General features: G+C 32.1%; 1 protein-coding gene across 10 annotated transcripts in view; it reads right to left on the minus strand.

Moving 5' to 3' along the window:
- The window catches only part of LOC141454133 (uncharacterized), a 113,970-nt gene that overhangs the window by 27,364 nt on the left and 61,002 nt on the right, over positions 1 to 25,604 (minus strand). For all 10 annotated transcript variants that reach the window (XR_012458461.1, XR_012458460.1, XM_074128006.1 and 7 more), the window contains 4 exons: positions 3,791 to 3,955; positions 2,899 to 3,078; positions 1,733 to 1,924; positions 737 to 841 (listed from right to left, as the gene is read on the minus strand). Coding sequence is in view for 8 of the 10 variants with exons in the window: in XM_074128006.1 (XP_073984107.1) it covers positions 737 to 841; positions 1,733 to 1,924; positions 2,899 to 3,078; positions 3,791 to 3,955 (642 nt within the window). In the remaining 2 variants the exon portion in view is untranslated. The remainder of the gene's footprint in view (positions 1 to 736; positions 842 to 1,732; positions 1,925 to 2,898; positions 3,079 to 3,790; positions 3,956 to 25,604) is intronic.

Consider the following 25,604-nt stretch of genomic DNA (forward strand, 5'->3'; position numbering starts at 1 on the left):
AAGCTCCAGAAAAAAGAACCTTGAGAATAATAGCACTCTACATGAAGATATCCTCAAACGTCTGCCAGTGACTTCAAGGAGCCTCTTAAAACCTTATTCTTAATCACCACACCTTTTTCGAGAGTAGAAATCTGCTAACTCAAGAAACAAATATCTAATAAATAGCAAGAAACGGGAAAACCATTTCTTTAAGGGTCTCAGGTGAGAACTAACCTAACTTGTCTCAGTACTGAAACATCATCACACAAATTTATAGGTAGTTGATGATCTTCTTCTTCCTCAGCGCTAGGGAATCAAGGCTCTCCACTGAGCTCTATCAAGAGTCTTCAGAGGTAGTTGACGCCATCAACTATTTGGTTTGGAACACCACATCCGGAAAACACTACCTCTTAACACATTCACTTACTACACGTTTCAAGTATTCCGTTCTACGAACTATCATTGAAATCGTAAAGGTAAGGCAATAAACTTTTAGGTTGAAGTTAAATGGATTGGATTTGTAGTCACTCCCCGTATGGGATTAACAAAACCAATAGAAAACCGTACAAAACTGAAAAACAACTCCGTGTCCAATATAACAATCTTGAACAATGACATGCCGCTAGAAAGTGCTAGGCACTTAGAAAAACTTTTGGCCTCAAATTTCCATAACAGCTGTACTATTGCACTTAATTTCTCTTATAGTGGTTATAATTCCTTTTCTCTGTTATAAAAGAAAATCATATTTAGTATTTACCATGGATTATATTCTTCTTATGTGTTATCTTGCCATCAGAAGATAGGGTGCTATGAGATGTTACCACTGTACTGCGGCTTTCCACCTCGCTCTCAATTCTGCCACCTATTCCAACAAAGTGTTACTGTTACTATTTTATATATAAATATATATATATATCTTCAAACTGGTCTTATTTTCGAATGGTTTCATTCATAATGAAAAAAGCAATTTAATAAAATTAATTATTATCAACCAAACTACTCTTTAATACCTCTACGAAAAATAAATAAATTAATTAATATAATGTAAAAATATTTTCACTTGGAAATTTATAGATTGAAAATAGATTAATATTGAAATGAAAAGAGAAAAATAACCAAATAGAGATTATGGTGAGTGGATATAGGATTCTTGTTCTTTCATGTATTATATATGTATGAATAAGTTCCATTAAAAATAATATATTCTAGAGAGTATCTTCTTGGGATTCTCCTTAAGAGTACCTTTCTGTAGTTTCTAAACATTTCATAATTTCGAAAGAAACCACGATTTCCAAATTCATTGTAGCACCTTCATCGTAGCTTAATTTATTATTGCCAAAAACTAATTAATGAGCAGTTTTTTCACACATACCAGAGAGATGATGTCTTTCTTAATTAACACATTTTCGGACGTATGTAATTTCCAGCATCTCTCAAATGTGTCTAGAATCATTTTCCTAGTACTAGCTTAATTAAACTTTGTTATCGCATTTCAAAAGTGGGATTCCACTTTTTTGAAAAGAAAAGGTAACAAAAACAGGAGTTCGGCTCTTCTTGATAAGCAAAGCGATTTCGCAGGCCTATATTTTAAATCTAAAAGATCAACCATAATATATTGGAAGAACTAGGAATTCATGTTTTGATGATGGTTAGGAGCACATCACTTAGTTACTCCAGAACATTTTTGCAATATTTTGGAGGCCACATTAAAAACAAGTAGAAAACAATTTTATTTAACGGATTTCAGGATTACCAGAATTAGAAATCTGTTCATGTTTCTTAATGATAGAGCGAAGTGACAAGCCTCGGGTAGCTTCATCAGGTTGAGATGTTGCAGTGGTGGTTGTAGTTGTTGCCAAATCATCTTCAGCTGTCAAAATGAAACTGTCTCTTAGTTTTGCCTTAGGTTTCTGGACTGGCTTTATTTCTTTGGCAGAGCTCTCACCTGTTAAATGAAAAACTTAATTAAATATAAAACCTTCTATTTAACAAACTACAATTATAATTTTAATCGATGAATAATTTTCTATAGACAAGGAATTTTTATTACTTATAGGTAGTGAGGGGCCATAATAAACTAAGACATTCTTAAAAATCAAATCATTTTCTTTGTACGGTTACATTCATCTCTACCATTTACACAGGGTGACGTAAAAACGTATTTTTAAAAAAATAATGCCAATTTTTTTAGGCGGCTTTACGTCCAACTAACAAATTAGGTAAAAAAGTTCATATTTGTTGTTATTTTTTTTTAAATCAGGAACAATCACAAGAAAAAGCCAAAAGTAAATTAACTAGTATTAAGTAAACTAAATTTTTGTTTGATTTGATAATCATAAATAATTAAAAGATTGTTGAGTATTTTCTATTGTTTTAGAAGTACCTAATCAGTCAGGATAGAAAACACACCAATCTTAGGTGTAACAGTGTAAAAAATATTATCACTGTTAACAGCATAAGCCTTAAAAATGACCCAGTCCCCAGAACGAAAGCTTGTAAAAAAATAAACTAACTACGCCTAAAGTTGGCAATATTCTTTCTCCCTTTCTGATTAAAAAGATGACAGAACAGTAAAATTCACATAATGGCGAGATGTTTTACAAAAGGATTAGATCTAGAAAGCAAGCAGGAAACCATTTATTCATCATAATACTTCTTGAACACATATTGTTTATTTCTGTCCCCACTTTTGACATGCATGGATCAACCGATAAAATCGACGTTATTGTAAATCGTTGGAGCTTGGAGTAACTTGAACAAAACATTAAAACTGAACTTTCTGAGATTTTTCGTTTTGAACAACCAGTAGGAGAAAGTAAAAAACCTTAGATGTTCAATGTCAATTACAAGTATGAAAATCATATAAACGAATAAACATTAAATTGAATTTAGAGTTACAAACAGAATATTTATACATACGAGCATACTGTTGATGTTTCTCAACAAGCTCCCTGAGCTGAGCAGTTTGTGCAGGCATTGTGTCTTCTTCAGTAGTGGCTTGCAATGCCTTCAAGCCAAACAGAGGTCGACCATTTGAATCATAAACTTCTTCATTCTCATCTTCTATTACAGTTATCTGCTCTTCCAATTCATTTTCACCTAAATTAACAAATATAATTATTAATTTTATTTTATTTTTTTTTGGCCGAATTTTTAAGTTTTGAAATTTTGTAGAATTTGGGTTCTACATTAATTAGAAACAAAACCTAAAAGATACTTAATACAAATCTCCGAACATCATCATTTGTTTCCATACGTTATCTGCTGAGTTTTAGGAACGATGCAAACAGCGTGTAGACGAGTAAATATTTAATTTTCATGGAAAGTAAATAATAAAAAATAAATAGAAAGATAAATATAATTGGTGTTATGATAGCATCACAAAAGTAAATTCAAGAACACTATTTTGTGGGCAAAAATCAAACAGAAACTTTGATTACAACAGAAAGTACTATATGCACTCTTAAAAACCTATGTTGATAGTATAACCTCTCTTTCACTAACCACTTCTTCAGAGGCATTGATGTTCCTGCGGCTATCTTAGCTTCTCTCAACAAAATCATTTTCAATTCTCACAATACACAGAGCTTGTAAATGTGAATAAACAATTGTACATGTCGAAAAACGTTAACTCACCACCAATTTTCATATTCACAATCACTCTGGAGTACCTATTTGGACCCCGAGGGAGATTAAATAGCGTTAGATTGGGCCCATTTCCATACAGTAGACTAATAATACAGAAAACTAATAAAATGTGCAAATGTGCAAGATAAAAAAAGTACGTATTATTATCTAGATAAATGATTACCTAATGTTTTGTTAGTGTTCGTTCTCCTTAAAGCTTTAAGTCCAAAAAGTGGTCTTCCATTTTCATCTGTAGGTCCTACACCATAGGAGGATGTAATGGAATCAGTTGGACAAGTTTCCTTTGAATCACTGGTACTTGTCACTTGTCTAAACGTTTGAGACTTCACTGAAACAAAAAAACAATAAATTATAATCCTCTTATATATTTATTAATTTTTTAAAAATAAAAACAGTTTAAAATACAATAAAAGTAAAGTAATCGCCTATTTTTTCAGGCGGGGCTTAACGTCCAACTACCAATTAGGTATCGTGGACGGGGGCGGAAGCTTGTATTTTACTATAAACAATTTTTTTTTAAACAAATAAATAGTAGTCATACGTGGGATTCGAACTGGGGATCTCCCACTTACAAAGTCACGCTCTTGATCACTAGACTAACACCCGCCCCTTAAAATACAATAAAAGACAGATTACGATTCAATTATTATACAAGATAACCCGTTGTTATACAAGATAACAGGACACGCGAGAACGTTCAAGTAGAAATAAAATAAAGTATCTATTAACACTTCGTAGCTTTAACAATATATCTACTGTAAAAATAATATGTTTAATTTCTTATTTATTGAATTGGTGAATGCAAGTACATATAACTCAAATGTGAATTCAAAATTAGCCAATCATAGAATTAAATATAAAACATGAGTGTTCAACTTATACAAACAACGATGTCCAAATTACGCCCTAATGGGCTAAGCTACATTTCAAAGCTCTTCAAGTTCCTACGTGCATCCCAGCCAAACTAACAACCTTTAACTAACACTGGCAACTATCACATAATACACGTAGGGCATGTAGAGATAGTTTTTTTAGATTTGACCGGTTTTCATGGGTAAACTATGATCTTATCATCACGCAAACTTGTTCCCAATCACGTTTAACAAGATTTTACAATCCACTATACATTTGTTTAACAAAAAGTGAAACTGAACAATGCAAACCTTTTAGGTTTAGATTTAGCTTAGTCATTTCTTTTAAAAATCGTAATCATTTTTAAAGTAGATATTCATCAAAACAAAACACTAAATTTTTATTTGAATAAAAATAAAATTATTGTAATTGACAAAATACTTCGTGATATATTTTATTATTTTCACAAAAATTCATGTTTTCTTTGCAGATGCACTACTTGAACTCGTGAACTAGTGGGGGCATTGCTACTTAAACAACTTTATATTTTTAGAAATAAGTGAAAACTTAAAATCCATCGCATTCTATATTCTAAAACTCAATTCTAATAAGAGTAATTCATTTTTCGTTATCATTATTTTTTTGTTTTGTTCTAACTTCGACATTAATGTGATAAGTGAATTCTGTGCCAAATTTTAGTTTTTGAAAATTCAACCATCTGCCTTCCACTTGCTATTCACCCTCAAAATAATGTAAATACAAAGTAAATATTAGAAAATATAATGACAAAAATTTCCCTTGTATTTCTTACTATTTTTTGTTTTTTTAGTGTTGGTTTTCATAAACTTACATGAAATTTTGCTCTGGGTGATGCCATTATTTATATATTAAAATAATATACACATATATAATTATGAATAATAAGAAGGGAATTTTTAGGGAAGGGATTAGCTATGAGGTTAGCATACTGGACTCCCACGCGGAGGTCCCGGGTTCGAATCCAGCAGCTGACCCTTAGATTTTCTCTTCCTAGGAGCTTCTTACAGCTCACTGTCCGGTGATGGACAGTGTTGTCTGTAACGAGAGAACACTGTCCGGAGGCCGGTAGTGCACTGGAAAAAGCTCCGGGCGCTAATGACCTCAGCTGTTGATGCGCCAAAAAAAAAAAAAAAAAAAAAAAAAAAAAAAAAAAAAAAAAATAAGAAATTTTGCAATGTTAGAAAAAAAATCTGTTTTAATATCGGTTTCGAGAGCTTGTTTTTCTTTAGACAAATTTTGGAAATAATGTCGTTCAACTCGAAAATCTAGAAGTTTTCTTCCACCACTAATTTTTTTTTCATAGTCTTACTTTACTACCTAACAGGAATTACGATTCATGTTTTTATATCTAGTTTTCTCTAATTTTTTGAAGCTATTCTAGGTTTAAAAAAATTTTAATAGCATAAATCGTGGATAAGAGTTACATAAAATTTGTGTGAGCAATTGTTTAAGATGCTGCAATATTTCTGGTCATGTATGCCTAGAGATTTCTCAGTCTTTTGCCGGATTCGTACTGAATGCTGAAGCACTTCCTAGAAGAAAAAAGCAGCACTATCTTGTCCTAGAGCCTGGATCTTCTTACAACCTTTCTAACGGCTATCAGCGAGCTAAGCTAATTGACCCTTAAAAGGTAACAGCTGATGATTCCATTTGCATAGAATTCTTGATGCATCTCTAATATATAGAGTTTGAATTATTAATTGATGTTATTTTAAAACCAACAACAAAATAAAATAATAATTATGCCGACGCTAATGATCAAGTTGTCGATGCACCGGAAAATAATAATAATAATAATAATAATATAAATGGAGCCTCTACGAAATAGAGATGAAATAACAATTTATTTTTATAGATTGACCAACTTATTCAATTAATTTTTAATTTTTTTTCTGTTAAATAGCATATATCAAATAACTTAATCACTGGATATTAGCCAAACATGTCTTGTTTCTTGACGCGGTAATCGGTAATCGCAATGAACATAGCTCTCATTTAAGGTTTCACGGCATGAATAAAAATAAATTAATAAAGAAGTGCTTTTAAAGTTTCATATTTTAAAATAAATATTTCTGTTTTAATATTTGATAAGAAGCGTAATTCTAGATTTTATAAGAATAACTTATCACTCTCTGAACTGCCCCTAAGAGTTTTATATTACATTAAAAAAAACAAGCAAACAAATATACGGGTGTGCCAACAATACATGTGTGTCCTCAATAAATGTGCACTATCTTAGACAGAATTTTGAAGGACTAAAACTAAATTCTTAGATAAATTCATGAACAGTACTGCGTCAGGAGTAACCGCTAAGGATATTGTGCCCACAATAATGCAGTAATTAGTATTTACAGTCACAACTTTCGAGAATTCTATTAATTGAAAAAACTCAATTAAATGTTCGAAGGCAAAAACAACTGCTGTGTTACTATTATTTATGGTACAACAAAAAACACGCAATACTTCATGCCCGCTGGTTGTAGCAACAAGTTGTAAAAACGGAACTTTTAACGGAGCTTTAGTAAAAAATTAACTAAGCTAATAATAAATAATTTATAAGTAATATTCATTAAGCAACAAATCATATAAATGTTAAATTTACCTCTTTAAAGCAAATTAAATCCATAATTATTTGATTCATCGTCTCTTTGGAACATGATGTGAGAAAATTCATACTAAGGCATTAGAAATTACTTAATTGTACGGTTAGACGAGTTAAAAGCGTCCAGACAAACTGAAGAAATTTGGCAGAAGTTAAATTTACCTCTTTAAAGCAAATTAAATCCATAATTATTTGATTCATCGTCTCTTTGGAACATGATGTGAGAAAATTCATACTAAGGCATTAGAAATTACTTAATTGTACGGTTAGACGAGTTAAAAGCGTCCAGACAAACTGAAGAAATTTGGCAGAAGTTAAATTTACCTCTTTAAAGCAAATTAAATCCATAATTATTTGATTCATCGTCTCTTTGGAACATGATGTGAGAAAATTCATACTAAGGCATTAGAAATTACTTAATTGTACGGTTAGACGAGTTAAAAGCGTCCAGACAAACTGAAGAAATTTGGCAGAAGTTAAATTTACCTCTTTAAAGCAAATTAAATCCATAATTATTTGATTCATCGTCTCTTTGGAACATGATGTGAGAAAATTCATACTAAGGCATTAGAAATTACTTAATTGTACGGTTAGACGAGTTAAAAGCGTCCAGACAAACTGAAGAAATTTGGCAGAAGTTAAATTTACCTCTTTAAAGCAAATTAAATCCATAATTATTTGATTCATCGTCTCTTTGGAACATGATGTGAGAAAATTCATACTAAGGCATTAGAAATTACTTAATTGTACGGTTAGACGAGTTAAAAGCGTCCAGACAAACTGAAGAAATTTGGCAGAAGTTAAATTTACCTCTTTAAAGCAAATTAAATCCATAATTATTTGATTCATCGTCTCTTTGGAACATGATGTGAGAAAATTCATACTAAGGCATTAGAAATTACTTAATTGTACGGTTAGACGAGTTAAAAGCGTCCAGACAAACTGAAGAAATTTGGCAGAAGTTAAATTTACCTCTTTAAAGCAAATTAAATCCATAATTATTTGATTCATCGTCTCTTTGGAACATGATGTGAGAAAATTCATACTAAGGCATTAGAAATTACTTAATTGTACGGTTAGACGAGTTAAAAGCGTCCAGACAAACTGAAGAAATTTGGCAGAAGTTAAATTTACTATTTAATATCTCCCCACCTGAGATTAAGTTACTTGAGACAAGTGAATAACACTTCTAAACGAATACCAGGTCCAACAATAGATAGAATTTCATATTAAATTTAATTATTTTTTTCGCTAAATACATTCTCTTTCTCTCTCTAAAATTAACTTTATGTTGTATATTAAGAAAAAAAATGTCAAACAATATTCAATCATAACGGCAAGAATGTATAAAAATTAAATTATAATTCACTTGAATTTAACCTTAACCTCCAGTAGTCGTTCTACTTTCAAAAAACCAGTTTATTTGGAGTTTATTAATAGAATTAAAATTTATTTATTAAATAATTTTTAAAATAAATTTAGCCCTTACACAAGCTGTGCGCAAACATATATTTCACCAATTTAAAATAGTTAATTAACTATTATTTTAGAGATGATAATAATGATACTTAGATTTTTTTTTTTTATGGAATGGATAGAAATTTCATTTAGGAGGTATCTTTAGGGGATTCCAAAACGAAACTTCATCAGAAAAAAATTAATTTAGCAAATACATCTGCTGGTTTTTTTGCTTTAAGTCTGCCTATTATGAAGATGAAGAAAAAATCGAAACTGACTTTGGTATAAAATTGAAATGGTTACCACGAAAAATATCCTCACGGAAGAAAATCTTCTATCAGGAAAATGAAGATTGTGCTTAGTGGTTAGAGCACAATACTCTTCTGTTGTCAGTAAGGAAAGAACACTGTCGAAAGCCGGTAAATTGTTTAATTGTGCCCTCAATTTACACTTAATGGTGAGTGAACGTCGATATTGAAAAAAAAAATTAATTCTTAAATTTAAAATGAATTTCAAAACTTATAACGCTTTTCGAAGTAAAGCTGTAATAAATTGCAGTAGAATAATATGTGTTCCCGAAGAATACTTCAATTATGCGCTAATTTAGGATTCATTTCACTGCATTAAATTTGTGTAAAAATATTTTATTATAAAAATAATCAATTTTTTCAGAGCTAAAAATTAATATCTAGGCTAATTGAAACGATTTTATTAAAAACCTGCAAGGTAATTTAATGCCTCATTGGCATTGCTGGCATTAAACTCCGACATTTAAAATCTTTTCTAAATGGAAAACTTGACTATGCATCATTAATTATAAATATTAACTAGTTTTAAAAACAATTTAAGTTATATAACAAACATAAATTCATGTGTGATGAAATGAATTTATTAACCATATATCGATGTACCAAGGAGTGATTACATTCTTTCTATATTATATATAAAATGTTAACAATTACTCTTATAAATATTAAAAACTTACTGTCAGCTGAAAATTATAGTAGATCTTTGGAGCTCACATGCACAACTATCCTTGTTATTAATTATTTTCCTAACTCAGGGACATTGGAATAATTCCGTACCAGGAAATTATAAAAATAGTGACTTAACTGGACTAAGAAAACCAGTTATATTTATCTTTTTTTTTTCTTTTTTTTTTTTTTCTTTTTTTATTAGCATTCCACAAATATAATTATAAGAATGAGTGGGGTGTTGGCTAAGGGTAGCTTACTGGACTTTACAACAGAGATGGCTTACCATTCTGACTTTCTGCCCTGGATAATCTTTAACAATGAGGAAATGCAGGACAAGGAAAGACAATAAAGAAAAGTGGTTGTTAGTAAGGAAATAAAACCTGAACGGAATCTACTGCGCACTGAGAAGGCTCCGCTCTAGCAACCTTAAATTTAAAAAATAAAAAAATCTAGATAACTTGATGTTCCATTTCGTCATCACTATTGGTCAAAATTAGGGTGCTCTGACGTTTGGGAAATAGAGCCATTAAAGGTAGCAAACCTCGTGGCCCGTCAGGGTTCCTTTGGACTATACTGAGCAATAGCACGTCTCTAGAGACACTGCAGACTGAAGAAGTACGTGCATTAACTGTATAGATCTGGTAAACAAATAAAGGAAACGGCACCGCTCAAGACTGTGGATGTCTCGAAAAGACTTATGATCTTCTCAATTACACTTTGTCCCAGTAGCTCCTAATCAGCAATAACGAGATTCTATTTAGTAGGCTGATCGGGTTAACCAAACCTGCTGATCTAGATACGACCATCACCAGTCCCTACAGGGAGGTTTTGGTATTTGGCTTTTATTTTATTAAAACTTGGTTTTATATGTTTTACCTTCCTGGATAATGTCTACAGGATGACTCAGGGTCTTGAAATATAATCTCGAGTTCACTTTTATCAGTGAAAAAGTAGGTAGCATTCCAATGTGTCATTAAAAATCCCCAGATACGGCATTGTGGTTCTGAAATGAGTTTTTCCTTAAGTTATTTCTGAACAGAGGAAAGTTTCATTTGAAATTAGTTGGTAGAACAACAGAAAATTAAAAAAAATATCGTAAAGTGACGCGCCACAATATTTTTATTTTAACTTCCATGTTATATAGTTTGGGGCGCAAAAAAACATTTTCCAATACATGGGACCGCATTAAGAGCCCACTAAAGCAAAATATGTCTTGAGTGAATCTCTTGCACGACTTTAAGTGACTTAAATACGCATTTTTAAAGGGCTACCTTTTTTTTTAAAAAAAAAGTGATGTAATAAAATTAATTCTAAAATTAGCAAGAAATAAAAACATTTAAAAAAAAATCAATAAAAGTTCTGTTCAAAAATAGAAACTGAACTAACTACAGTGCTCCATAACACTACTAAAATAGAATCTAGAGAAGAGACGAAGAGTGTGATACAAACACTATTATAATAAGAACAGAAGTACATTAAACACTTTGATAAAATTAGAATGGTGCGTCGATATGTGTGTTATGTATTCGTAAATAAATAACGCAATCTTAAATATATAGTTAATTATTCCATTATTACTTTTTACTTAGAAGACTGCTAAAAAAACTTGAACCTTCTAAATGCAGAAATAAATTATTATTTCTACAGCAACAGATGTAGCTAAAAAGGATACGAAAAATAAAGAAAGAAAAATTAAAAGCACTGCCTTTCTAAAAATAGAGCTTAAAAAGATATTTTTAAAATTAATGATGAATGTTGTATTTAGAACTTTTGAATTTTATCACTAAATTCTCTTTGAAACTTTTTAGCTTATAAAAATTAGATCCCGAATAGTATCGAAGTATTGATTTAAGAAATGGCCTATTTTTTTCTTTTTTTATGTTTAGCGTTATTAAAAAACAAAAAATTTAAACATTCGTTTGATTTACAGAGCAGAACGATTCGTAGTAAATGTGAACATGTAGAGTAAACGAAAGTGGAACTACCGTAATTCTGTTCAAATTATTCACTTCACTCATTTACTATTCATTTAATAATTTATGAAAATAATATTTAATTAATACATTAATTTAAATCGGGGGAATAATTAGGCATTAAAATTACCTTTAATTTTCATTTTTAAATAGAATTAATAATTGGCGAAGGTATTCTCTGGAGAAAAAGTCTCGGGTATGATTTTCGAGAGTAGCCTACAATTAGAAGTTAGAGACGGAATAAGGTATAGAGAAAGAGACTTCATACAAACTTGACAGGATGGAATAGTGAAGGGCTTGATGAACATGGAAAGGAAGGCATGGAGGATGGCCACCAATAAAATTTAGGATGTAGAAACCTAACTGATTACAGGGAAAATGTGTGTTTAAAAAGGAATTCCAATCCTCATCATGAATTCTCAAAATGAAATTATGGAACGATTGCTTTTCTACATAAATAACAAAAATAAAATTGCCATAAATATATAAAAATAAATACATTTTAATTATAAGTTTCCTTTTGTTTCTTGGATAAAACTTGTGAAAGAAAGATATAAAACAGTTACACACTGGCATAACCTCTAATTAAAGGAGTCATGACTACCGATCACCGGTTGGGATAGTACGTGGCAGTTCAAAAAGGTGGAAGAGTCATCCTACTAGTCAAAAGGTTACCAAAATAATTCCACAAATCTTTATCACCTGGATACAAAAAGTATAGGAAAAAATAGCTTCCAATTTTCAAGTTTAAAACAAATTAATAACTGAAATGTAGTTTCTCCTATTTTCTATGAGTTTCTCCTGTTTTCTAGGGTGAAAGAGATTGTACAGCATCCTCGACAGATAACTGAAATCAAGATTTCTCCAGGGTTATCAGTTTGGAGGACCCCCTCGCTCTTTTAAGAGCTTAATTATTATTAATCTTATTATTTTATTTATTCCTTAATTTGTATGTGGGGCTTGTAATTCCAAACTTAAAACAGTAAAGAGCATCAAATAATGCAACTAAGATGATGAATAATCGCACGTTACCAGAATACGATGAGGCTAGTATCAGCCTGCTAGTAGACAGGTTAAAGCTGTCTCCTAGTACTTTCTATGATTTTGAAACGATTCGCCAATCACAATCATTCTGGGAAGTGAGAACCTCATTTTCCCCCAAATCAAGAAATTGTTTCTGGCATAAGAAAACCAGTCCTCAATAACGTGGCAACGCTATTTGATAATAACCAACAAAGGTAGCGCACATTTGTGAAATGATTCGCCAAGTAGCATTCAAAACATCTGAAAAGCAGCTATATTAGATTAAATAAGTTTCTTACACTTTTTATTAGTCTGCCCATGTTGCAATTCTACCTGCAACAGTCAGTAGAGTAGGCAGTAATTAAAAAACAAAATTGGGGGCCAATTGGAGAATCAAAGAACTGCTAAAAAAAAAAAAGCAGTCGTCCAAAACAGGTCAAGAGCCTCTTTTGCCTAACGACAGTATAGGTTCTCAAACTCTAGTTTTAAAATTCTCTCCACACTCTTACAACACTTGTAGGATACAGGGACAAGAGATAGGAAACCATTCTTACCAATAAAGCTCCCGTGCTGCCTGACCAGCATACTCGTTCAGCCAAGGAGTCCATGTCACAGAAACTGGATTCATTTCTTCCAAAAAAAAATTGAAAGTATTAGACATATATTAACTAAGAATTGATTCCCACAAGGAGTCCTTAGGGTCTCGTTGGCTGAGGGAGTATCCGTGAAGAACAAAAATATCAGTATTATTAAATGAAGAGAACAGTAACTTTCATTTCAATGGTTCCTTATCCGCCGAAAGACAGATGTACAATTGCCCAGATCAATGATGAAGAGTTCCCACCAAAAACCACCACTGTTGGCAAAGAAAAGCCTTAAATCAAAAGGACTTAATTGAAAACCTTCTAAAGAGAGGAACAGAGGGCTGAAACAAAATTTCTTAGGCATATCTAAAAGATAATATTTATATAAGCTCATTAGAACTATCAAATAAACAACCGTGCAAGATAATGGAGCTGAAAAAAAACAAAGAACAATGTATGTTTTTGGATAAAATATTTATGTGAAACATGTTAATAATAATGTATTATGTAATTAACTAATTAGGAAGAAAGAAGTTACACATGTTTATTGTCTTACTATTAACATACTGAGTAATTACCAAAACATCTATCTCATTATTGTGTTTTATCCAACTATTGACTCATTTAGTTTTACATGTATTGTTAATTACTTCTTCTTTTTTTAAATTACTGCCCACTGTACTGACTGTCACAGGTAGTATTGCAACATGGGCAGACTAATAAAAAGTGTAAGAAACTTATCAATATTTATTTAAACCTAATCATATCTGCTTTTCAGAACAAAGAAAATTCTTCTTGTCATATATTGATTTACACCTATAAATCCAAGAAAATTAAGGTTAACCTTCACGGGTTAAGGATCTGCCTACTCATTGATATTGTAACCAGAATGTAAGTGTAACCAAACAAGAAAGTTCTTATGCTGCTACTAAGTTGCGACAGGATATCTTTCTAAGCAGGTTCATCTTTGTAAGGACTGGAATTAATTATTACACGTTTTTTAATCAAGGCAAAGTATATTGCGACTAGCTACACACACTGTATCTTAGCCTGTTTATTTAGGCTAACAGTAATTCGAACTTCGGTGTAGCCCTGGTACAGTCCAGCTTCCACTATTTCTTCTGACTTGTAAGTAAATAACATTGACAAGTTTTCCGATAAAAAAACAAATCAATACTTTGCTACTTCGTATGTATTTCCTACACCAAAAAGTAAAGTTGTTGAATTTTAACTCAAAATGGGACCTAATTAAACTACTAAAGATAGTATTTCTACAATTTCTTTGTTTTCTAAAAAATAAACAATCATTGTCCCAATTAATTTAGCGGCCAAACATCATTTTGGGAAAAAATAAACTTTAAAAGAAAATAAAATAAGGAAAGTAATACAAACAATCCTATCTAGTCCAAATTTGGTAAAACTGAAAATAGAAGTTTCTATAAACTGTAGAGATATTTTTAAACTTAAAATGTACACCAAAATTTATTGCTCCAACCACACAGACATTATGTAAATATTATAAGAGTTAAGAAAAAATATATAGTTTTTTCTTTACAAAGTTTTAGGATAAATTCAGAAAATAAATACTGCTAATATTTATGATCATACGAGGGTCGTTTGAAAAGTCCGTACAAAAATAAAAACTACTTAATTTTTGGGGGTAAACCTTTTTTATTTTTCAACATAGTCTCCTTTTAGGCTTATACACTTCGTCCAACGCTGCTCTAGTTTGTTGATCCCTTCCGAATAATAGGATTTGTCTAAGTCTGAAAAATAGCCATTCCTTTCTGCAATCACCTCCTCGTTTGAATAAAATCTTTTTCCCGACAGCCATTTCTTCATATTGGGGAACAAAAAGTAGTCCGAGGGAGCCAAGTCTGGAGAATAGGGGGGATGTGAAACGAGTTGGAACCCTATTTCCATTAATTTTGCGACCACAACTGCTGAGATGTGAGCTGGTGCGTTGTCGTGATGGAAAAGGACTTTTTTGTGGGCCAATCGTGGGAGTTTTTCTTGCAGCTCGGTTTTCAAACGGTCCAATAACGATGAATAATATGCACCTGTAATAGTTTTACCCTTTTCCAGATAGTCGATGAGGATTATTCCTTGCGAATCCCAAAAGACAGTCGCCATAATCTTTCCGGCCGAAGGAACGGTCTTCGCCTTTTTTGGCGCAGATTCCCCCTTGGTAACCCATTGTTTAGATTGTTCTTTGGTCTCAGGAGTGTAGTGATGTATCCATGTTTCATCCACAGTGACGAAACGACGCTTAAAGTCCTGCGGATTCTTCTGGAACAGCTGCAAACCGTCCTTGCAACACCTTCACACGATTTCGTTTTTGGTCAAGCGTGAGCAATCGCGGCACCCATCTTGCGGATAGCTTTGTCATGTCCAAATGTTGATGCAAAATATTATGTACCCGTTCATTCGAGATGCCCACAGCACTAGCAATCTCACGCACCTTCACTCTTCTGTCATCCATCACCATATCATGGATTTTATCAATGATTTCTGGAGTAGTAACCTCAACAGGGCGTCCAGAACGTTCAGCGTCACTTGTGCCCATATGGCCACTCCGAAAATTTTGAAACCACTTATAAACTGTTCTAATCGAAGGTGCAGAGTCACCATAATGTTTATCAAGCTTCTCTTTAGTCTCCTCAGGCGTTTTGCCTTTCATAAAGTAGTGTTTAATCAACACACGAAATTCTTTTTCGTCCATTTTTTGAAAATCACTCGACTTCCTCGATTCAAACGAATGCCAAACACAAAGAAATAGACCGATCTGGCTGAAACTTGGTGTGTGTTCTTCCAAGAGATGCTACTAACTAAACATAACCTCGATACGCGCCAGTAGTGCTATCTCTCTGACTTTGCACGGACTTTTCAAACGACCCTCGTATAAATCTGTGGTGCAACTCACAAGAATTTTTTTTTCTCGTCTCAATTATATATCTATACACATAATTCTCTTAATCGATATTTTTTTTCAGTCTAGAATTTTAATAAACAACTATTATGTCTAATATATAAATGTTGTATGGCTTATAACTAGTTATTATAATCTGGTGCTTCCTATAAATCGCTTACTGGAATTTTCAACGACAATCTAATGTTTTATTTAATTACGAAAATCTAGAAAACTTATATTATCCCCATCTTGAGATATTAAACAAATATAAGTAGATAAAACTTTAGATACCGAAGCGAGGCTTCTCAATTATAATGAGTAAGTAGCAACATACCAAACTGTCATGTCTAAGCTTAAATGTAAGTATGGGGGCCCTAAACAAGCTCTTATTTCTATAACACGTTCTCATACTTAGAATACGAGAATAAGCAATTATTAAATTATATCCAGAGAATCAACCAAAAATGATTCCAGCTGGAAATATGCCGCTGTTAAGGTTGAATCCCAATCATTCGAGGAAGCCCCACATTAATTGGGGCTTGGTTACCCACGGACTGAACCTCAGCATCATCTTAGGTCTCACCTCAAAAAGTTCTTCCCATCCTTTGCTTCGTAACGAAATTAGGATCAATGATTCGTGCATCCTTGTAGTCGCTCTTTAAGACCAGAAGAATAAATCTCACAAAATAATCGCCACAGTAAACCAATTTGTTGTACGATATATTATTATTATTATTATTATTGAGACTGCTGTTCTTCTCATAACTACATCGCACTTCCTTTTTAATTATTACACAACTATCACTATATTAATAATGTTTGCTGATTCGTGTTTTTAATTTTTTTATTTATTAATTTTGTTTTGTTAATAATTTCTAAATGAAAATTATACATATATTTATTATTATTTATATTTTATATTTTTTTAAATCTTCATATAACCATTTCTTCACACACAACACGTAGGAAATAATTTCAGGAAAATTTATTTTTTGGTAATTAACATTCAATCATTTGGTTGAAATTTGCAGATAAGAATAGTAAATAAGTTTACGCTGCTACGACACAAGTGACTATAAACGCTTTACCTACTAACAACGGGGTATAGTTGATCATTTTTAAGGAATTGACCATCGCGAATTAACATAAAGTAAAACGGATAACTGACAGCCTAATGCGCACACGCTACCAGAATGTCAGCAATGCACTCTCGCCTTGAAAGGCGACAGCGAGGAGCATCCAGCTATGACAGTAGCATTACAACAGGTGGCCTCACTAGACAGCCAATGCTATGCTACGCAATTGGTCGCGGTATCACGGACGCTTCAGTTGACGGAATAGATTATTAAGGGAGAATGGATTTGAGATTAAATTGATTTATAACAGAGATAGTTTGAAATATAATTTTATATTATGAGACTTGGATATGTCAGAGTCGAAGGGAATTTAAAGAAATGCACCCTATGCACATATAGATGGGAGTTACAGATGGGAACTTTGAGTAGGATGCGTTTGATCTTGAATTCTAAGAATTGTATGAGAGCTGAATATTGTGCTATTTCGCATAGTTCGATTCCGAACATCCATTTGGTAAACCATTCATTTTAATTCGTTTTAGTCGAAATTTGGGACTCCAAGTTAGTCGCGAAGTAAATATAGGAGAAAAAGAGATACCTGAACAATCGTAAAGTGACGTTCAGCAAGGTAAAATTTAGGCACATTTGAACGAGTGTAAGAAAGGATGTTTCCACGTTCCCCAAATCAACAGAAGTGCCAGGTATTTGACCAATCAAACGCTAAAGAGATGTCCTGAAATGCTTCCCTTAGTACTGCTCCGTAGCTCCCGGTAGCATTAAGGGAGGCTGCAAAGGCGATGAGCAATAAATTAATTTTAAAATACTCTTCGAAGTGTATAAAAAGCAAAAAAAATGCCGCCAATTTAGTGGAATTTAGCATGCTGCTACAAATTCTGATTTTGGAGAAAAACGTTTAAATGGAACAGCAAATTTTTCTGAAAAGTTTTTATTTTCAGCTTTCCAGGGATTGTTTCGAAACAACTTATGCTATTTTGAACATTACTCACTCAAGTAAATCAATTTTAACGATTTTGTTTGGAAAACTTTATATTTCCATGCAAATTGATTTTGACAATGTAATTTTTATTTAGACACGCGAGAAATTCTATTTCGTTCACGTGATGATGTAAGAGAAAAGTGACTATTGCAAAAAACTGGACAAGGCCTTGAAAAGAGAAAATGTTAATGAGTAGAAAGTTATAATAAAATAAAACATATAAAGAAAATAAAGAGAGAGGAAAAAAAAGCTTACAAACGTGATTCAATTTTTTTCCTCTACTTCGAAGGTCAATCATGGAGAAAAATATGACAGTAATAGTACCGAGTGAAAGTCAGCATAAATAATACAACTATTAGAAACCAACATCTTAATAAAATTTAGTCTTAAATAGTTTTACTTTGTGTTGCTTTTTCGAAACATGAGAGAAGCATCTGAAAAGAACAAAAGAAATAGTTTGATAATTCAAAAGATATTTTTCTACCTAAATGAAAGTATCCTTTGTAAAAATGTTTGTTGAGAATCCTCACATGACTATCTGTTGTTGCTACATTGCAAGTATGATAAGCAAAAATATAAATTTGTACTTCCAAATGAAATTATTATTTTAAGAATAAAAGAAAAGGTGAAGCTATTTCCAAAAAGACCCTAAAACTACAAAACTACCATTTTCATTTTCGGCCAAGATTTAGTTTTCGTTCTAAAGCTTTTTGAGATCATTTTAATCTTTCATCTAAAGCTCAGGATAAAGAAAATTTATTGTAAAGCCTCCTATATTTAAGGAAAATGGGTAGTGATAGGGGTACATATATACAGGTGAGTTTGGTTTAGATGGTTTAAAGGAGGGGCCAGATCCCTAATCTTAGAAACTCTATTGTAGTTCCTTTAACTGACAAGTCTATTCATAGAAATCAGATGTACTTAAAAAAATATGTGAGAGTTCACGATTGGATTGCGCATACGTGGTGGTGAGCTATAACTTGCCTGTGGGTTCGCTAAATCCAAATAGAGGCAACATTGACTCATTCTTGGAAGATATAACATGGTGCTGTCGAAGCGAATCTTTCCCAAATTACATCTACAACGCAACCAACTAACCTTAAATAATTACATTCCAATCACTGAAAATGTTCTATTTTGCCAATTAAAAACCACTCACAACTTTGGTGGAAAAATTAAAATCTCAAAAATTGAATTAAATAAAAGTCGAGAAGAAATTCAAACTAAAACACATAAAATTAGAATTCTAATGTATACAATTTTTATATATAGAATGGTCAGTTAGCAATTCTATAAATCATCCGTTGCGTCACTTGTACGTGTTTATATACTTCCTTATTTATAATACTATTAGTGGTCATCGCAAACACATCACACAGCGGAACTTGTCCTCTTAACGGTTCAGAACTCATTAAATTAATAATCAGAGCCAAACTCTATTACTAACAATAATATAGAAGGCAAATATCAATATCAGTGTAGCAGTATCAACTATAAAGCCAGTATGAAGGCTCTCATACCTAATTTAGACATTGAAAAACGTTCCACATTTGGAGACGGAGTTTACTAAATATAGGCTGCATTAGAGGAGCGAATTTTTTAATAACGGCACTGTATGAGCTCTCTCTTTAAATGATGATGATAAAAAAAAAAAAAACATTAATCAAGTAAGATTAAATTCATATTATACGTAGTAAACTCAAAAATAATTGAATTATACATATTTATACTATTTAAATTATTTTATAATATTAAGTTACATTTTTGAAGGGAAGGCGTGACTACCCAGGAGCCCTCCTGAAAAAAGTTCCGAATTCAACTACAAGCAACTTTTTTCCAAACTAGGATTTTTAAAAATTTTAAATTTTGTAATATTTACTACAAATAATATATAAACGAAAAAAATACCTGTGAAATTGCATATTAAAGGGATTTGGAAATGCCAGTGCTTGCATTTTGTTTCCCAACGAAGATGAAACAGTTTATGTTTTTGGGCATTTAAATTACACAATGTTTTGAAGTAATATTCAGATCTAGATGTACGAGTATGTACAATTCCCCATGTAATAAAAATTAGAAAACTGAAATTTCTTTAAGCGACAATTTGTATTTGGTGGCTATGTGCTTGGTCTAGTAAGTGGAGATCCCAACTACAAATTATTTATTTGTTGAAAAAAAAGCTAACATTTGACTTGTACTTTATAGAAAAAAAAACTTATTATTTAATCATCGCTTTTTCTACCACTTCCTTTCCACCAAGATAAGAAACACCTGGAATAGATTCTAAATCAAATGGATTACTTAGGGTTAGATAGATAAGGATTAATATTCTACCCAAGCAACTAACACCTTGCATCATTGAACACCTTTGGGAATCGCTAAAGGCAGTTTTTGTTCTTAAGAAAATCATAAAACTCGGTATTTCCTGTTCAATACTGAAAATTTGACCCAATAGAAAGTTCGCTCTTACAACAGATTGAGAGCAGATGTAAAAAGCTTCTAAACTGACTTTTACTTGAACAGATATCTATCAAGTAGCAAGGCTATAATCCATCACAGAAATTCCGCACAGATTTCTATTCATAGCTAAGATACTCGATAATAAATTAGCTGTCAAAATTAATTCCTATAAACGTAACTATGAAATACTTTTTAACTTTTAACCATTAAACAAAAAACAAAAACAAAAAATCACAGACCAGATCTGACATCTCCTTGCTACTTCATGCTACTAGAATATATTTCGTTCAGATCAACTTATTTTAACTTTCTTCTGACAAGAGGAATAGTTGAAGCCGTATCCAATTTTCAATATTGTGCTTTCCACACAAATACGTATTTTGTGATACTCTTACAATTCTGGAAAAATAGCAAACAGGTTAGAGTACGGACACAGAATATTTTAAAAAGTGAAAAGTCAGTCATAAAGTACGTATTAGTATTTTAAGTATCTTTATTTTCGAAAATTAAGGTCTAAAAATTAACTATGATTTTTATTTTATACTCCGAATTTTGCAGGTTAAAGATCTAACCATTTCATTTTCTTTTATTTTATTTTTCGTTAGGGATTCGCCATATGAATAAATTCATCGTGAAATATAAATAAACTAAAGAGATTTTATGATAAGATATGATTTTATGATGATTGCCACACACATATCTTTCAGTACAATCCAAAAAAGAATTTTGCTAATATTATAATCCTTATAATCTAAATAACAAGTAATTATATAGAATTTTTTTTTTCAATAAACTACTACTGGGAGTTGAGAAACATTTCTTCGGAATTTTAGCAACTCATTTAATCATCAATAGGTATTCGAAACGCCAAAATTCTTAAGAGAAAGTAAAAAAAAAAATATATATATAAAAAAAAGAAATTCAACAATCGGAAGCAGGTTGACCATTCATAAACTTTCTGACCTGAGTATGAACACAAACGGATAACAGAATAGATGTAGTTAAGGGCTTTATTCAAAAGGCTACTAGAAATTTTTCAACTTTCTACTGAGCAGCAAGTTTTTCAAACCATCATACACACACATAGATATAAAGACTAATCTAAACAATGGTGGTCGGTAGTAGTGGTTGTGTAGCCAGATGTGTTGTTCACTGCAATCATAGATGACAATAGAATGAAGTCTACATCCTAACTTTGGACAACTGTATATATACCTACCTACTCATGGTACATGCAGGTAATATAGGATAGAAACTAGACAAGTATATTTTAGTTGTCACGTACCTTTAACTATGCCACATCTTTAGATAGTACGATAACATTTCTTAGGATTGTCTGACAGTCAGTTTTACACCATTTATAATGGAGTAAAAGTTTGAAGAAGAATATGTTAGGTTTAAAAAAATTTTTGATTCTCAAAAACTGGTAACTTATATCATTATTAATAATCATATTACTGCATAATTAAAGTTTTTATGTTAAGCCCTTCTGTCTTCTTCCCTTTTCAATCTTTTACAAATACTCACCTCCAGTTCAGAGAAATTAAGAAGTCTAGTTTTTTGTTATAGAAATCACTTGAAGAAAAAAAAATTCCAATTTAAACTTCCAATAGTAATAATCTTAAACTGCAGACTTTCGGCTACACTTCATAATTGTATAATAAAAATTAAATTGAAATGTCAACAATTTTCCGTTAAATCACATCAGAAACAGACTTATTTCTCAAACATCTTTTAGAAACTACACTCTATCACTGACAAATCTAAATGACTCATCACTACATAAGCAGCTACAATATGCTGTCCTGGCGGAACAAATACAAAGTAATGACATAATAGTCATTCTTGGTGATTCTAAAAGTGCACTCCAAAAAATAAAACGTCCGGGCGATGTTTTTGATCCCATAATTATAGAAATTATAAGTCATTTGATTAATGCAATGGGTAGGTTGCATCTGGTTTGGCTGAAAGGGCATGCTGGGATAGTTGATAACGAGAAAGTCGACGTGCTAGCAAAAAGAGCGATCTTGTTAGGGGAACACACTCCAGTGCTCAATTTAGCGGATTTCGAAGGTGCTTTAAGAAAGCGTTGTTATGACGCATGGCAAAAGCTCTACGATCTGGAAAAAGAAATTAAGGGTAAATATTACGCTGATTTACAGCCTAGGATTCCCAACAAGCCATGGTTTGTAGAAGTACTGGAGGGGGGAAGGCAGTTTTACACAACAATAATGCGACTGAGGTTCAACCATAATCTCACAAATCCGCATCTGCATAAAATTAAGTTATTAGATAGTCCCAAATGTGATTGCAATAGCGGGGAGGATGGGGACATCGATCACCTCCTCTTCAGATGCAGTAGATATAATAGAAATAGAGACAAGTTCCTAAAGGAATTGGCAACACATGTACGATTTCTCTGTAGCGCTAAAAGTGTTTTAGCTATAATGAATCCTGATGCGCTACGAATTATTTACAAATTCATTAGAGAGAATAAAATAAAAATATAGGATGCAGCTAAACTCCATAGTTGCGATTTTAGTTCTTAATTACTCACACAAGTACTATCATAACTACACTACTAATTACACCACTCTAAGCTCACATCAAATAACGAAGTCACATTCAGAGACCATTGTGTTGTTCTAGGAAGGAATGTCAGTACGCAGCGCTCAAGATATCCTTATCTCATGGAAGCCACGACGCAGAATGTAGTAGAAGAGTGGCTGGCATGACGAAGAAAGAAGGGAAAGAGGCTGCGCTATTCCTCAAATTGAATATTGGAAAAGATAGGGCTGGTTTTTTTCCACCAACATATTGGTAAATTAAGGCATTCGAAGCCAACTGTAATTGTTCATACCAATATGTTGGTTTTTTCCAGCCCTCATATAAAGTAATTGGTTAATGTGCAAACAAGACCACAAATACAATAAATAAATAAATAAATACAATATGCTGAAAAAATGACAAATAACTGATATGTTTTATCATTATAAGGAATTATATCTCGTTCTTAAAATAAAAAAGTAATGGACAAGAGTATGATGATTAAAAAAAAAAAAGGCATCAGCAAGAAGAAAAGGAAATGGTAGAAGTAAGATGAAAGTATAAAACAGGATCCTGAATTATTTATGTTATGGATCCAAAACAAGTCTTTTAATGGCCAACGTCAGCAACTTTTGTGCACAACTAGGAACACTTTAAAAAATAAACAAATTTAAGATGATAAAAGAGATAATACTAAATGATGGTTGATACTCGAAATTTTGGACAATTAACCGACTATCTATTGGCACCGATTCAGATTTTACATTTTTACTTATTATGTTTACTGCGCTCGCATAAGCATCTCAATCAACTTCGCTAACATTTCTTCCAACATAGATAAAAATTGTTTAAAGCTAACTTTTGTTTAAATATTTAATTTCATAGAGGTAACGGTGCTTTGACAAGAACTCTTTCTTTTGACGGAGGAACCTGAACCACAAGTCCCTGTTATGATTATGCCTCGGAAATTGGAATTTTATAACAGTTTAACAAACCTTTTTTAATTCCAAAACTAAAACTGCCTTCAAAATGCCTTTATTTAACTTCTGGGCTCTGGGAGATATGTAAAATATTTGTTTTGTCTCCAAATTTCATTTTACAATCAAAACTGATTGGTACGCTCCACCTTCAAGATAAAAAGCTACTTTGAAGTTATCATTGCTTGATAAAGAATTATTCTCATCTCAGAAAATGTATCTGCTAAGTTGCTTCATCAAATTTAGCCTAATATTTAAAGAACTTCCCCATAATTTGGGAAGACAGGAAATTTTGTTGAGTTTTTCTATATTACTGGCGAAAAGTATCCCACCCTTTTCATGCCGAATTTCTACTGTCGATTCAGAGTCAATGGGTGGAGTCGAGACTACGAAGCAGACACTAGGATTACAGAACGTTACTAGTATGGAATGTCTTCAAGCCTAAGTTTGGGCCATGAGGATGGCGTCTTTGGCATCCAGCAATGAGCAATAAATCTGTGTCTCACTTAGTGACGAAGTGTTTTACAGTTGGAATTTGAAAGATCTATTTGAAAGAAAGACAGCAGCCATCCCTGGTCAAGGCCTATTTAACTCCGGTCACGGGCCTGTTTTGGGAGCAATATAGACTCAAAAACTGTCCACAATGGAAGTAATATGATGGGTGGAATATTATGACTATGGAATATCAAGACTCAAAGCAACACATTCTCACCAATTTCGTAATTAAAAATGATTACCCTAAAATTAGAACAAAAAGCTTGAACATAAATTCAGTTGAGGACATAAAAAAATGTTTTTACAGCTACAGTAACGTGATCCATTATGATACCTTGAAAAAAGTAGCCGAAGCTATTGTAACTGAGAGCACGAGACAAAGTAATCAAAAATAATTCTCTTCAAGCTTTTTTTTTTTTTTTTTTTTTAAAAAAAACAACACCTGAAGATATTAAATATGCAAACAGAAATGGTCTAGTTGCTCTCAGTGTCTCCGTGTAGACCCGCCTTTAGAAAGAAAGATACAGCAAAATGTAAATACCTTTCTGAGATTTGATAAACTAAGTTTTGTAAAATATGCTCAAATATTTACATCTAGAGATAAAATAATATAAATAGTATATATTTTTTTTTTAATTGCTCACATCCGCTATTATTTTGGTTTTTTATTTGTTTTAGAGAGTGAGTGGTAGATCGAGATTGTAACTCACACAATATGTGCAAACTTCGAATTTTTAAAAAGTACTATTTTTTTTATTATATTTTGCAAACGCGTACATTACACTAAAGAGAGAAGCGTACCCCTTAACTATTACCTCCCAGAATTACCCTTAAAAAAAGTTAATATTTCGTGGAGTAAAATCGATCATAGTTAGGAACTCTTCTACTTCAGTACAGTCTGAACGAAGAAATGAAGATTTCTTACTGATTCTATATAAAGTGTATGACATAGCCCTGACCGACGCTTTGGTTATAGAGGTGTCTCTAAACCTTTTGGGAATCCCTA

The sequence above is a fragment of the Rhodnius prolixus genome, unplaced genomic scaffold (genome assembly GCF_049639745.1).
Source record: "Rhodnius prolixus isolate KJV_2025 unplaced genomic scaffold, Rpr scaffold_9, whole genome shotgun sequence".
Lineage (NCBI taxonomy): Eukaryota > Metazoa > Arthropoda > Insecta > Hemiptera > Reduviidae > Rhodnius > Rhodnius prolixus.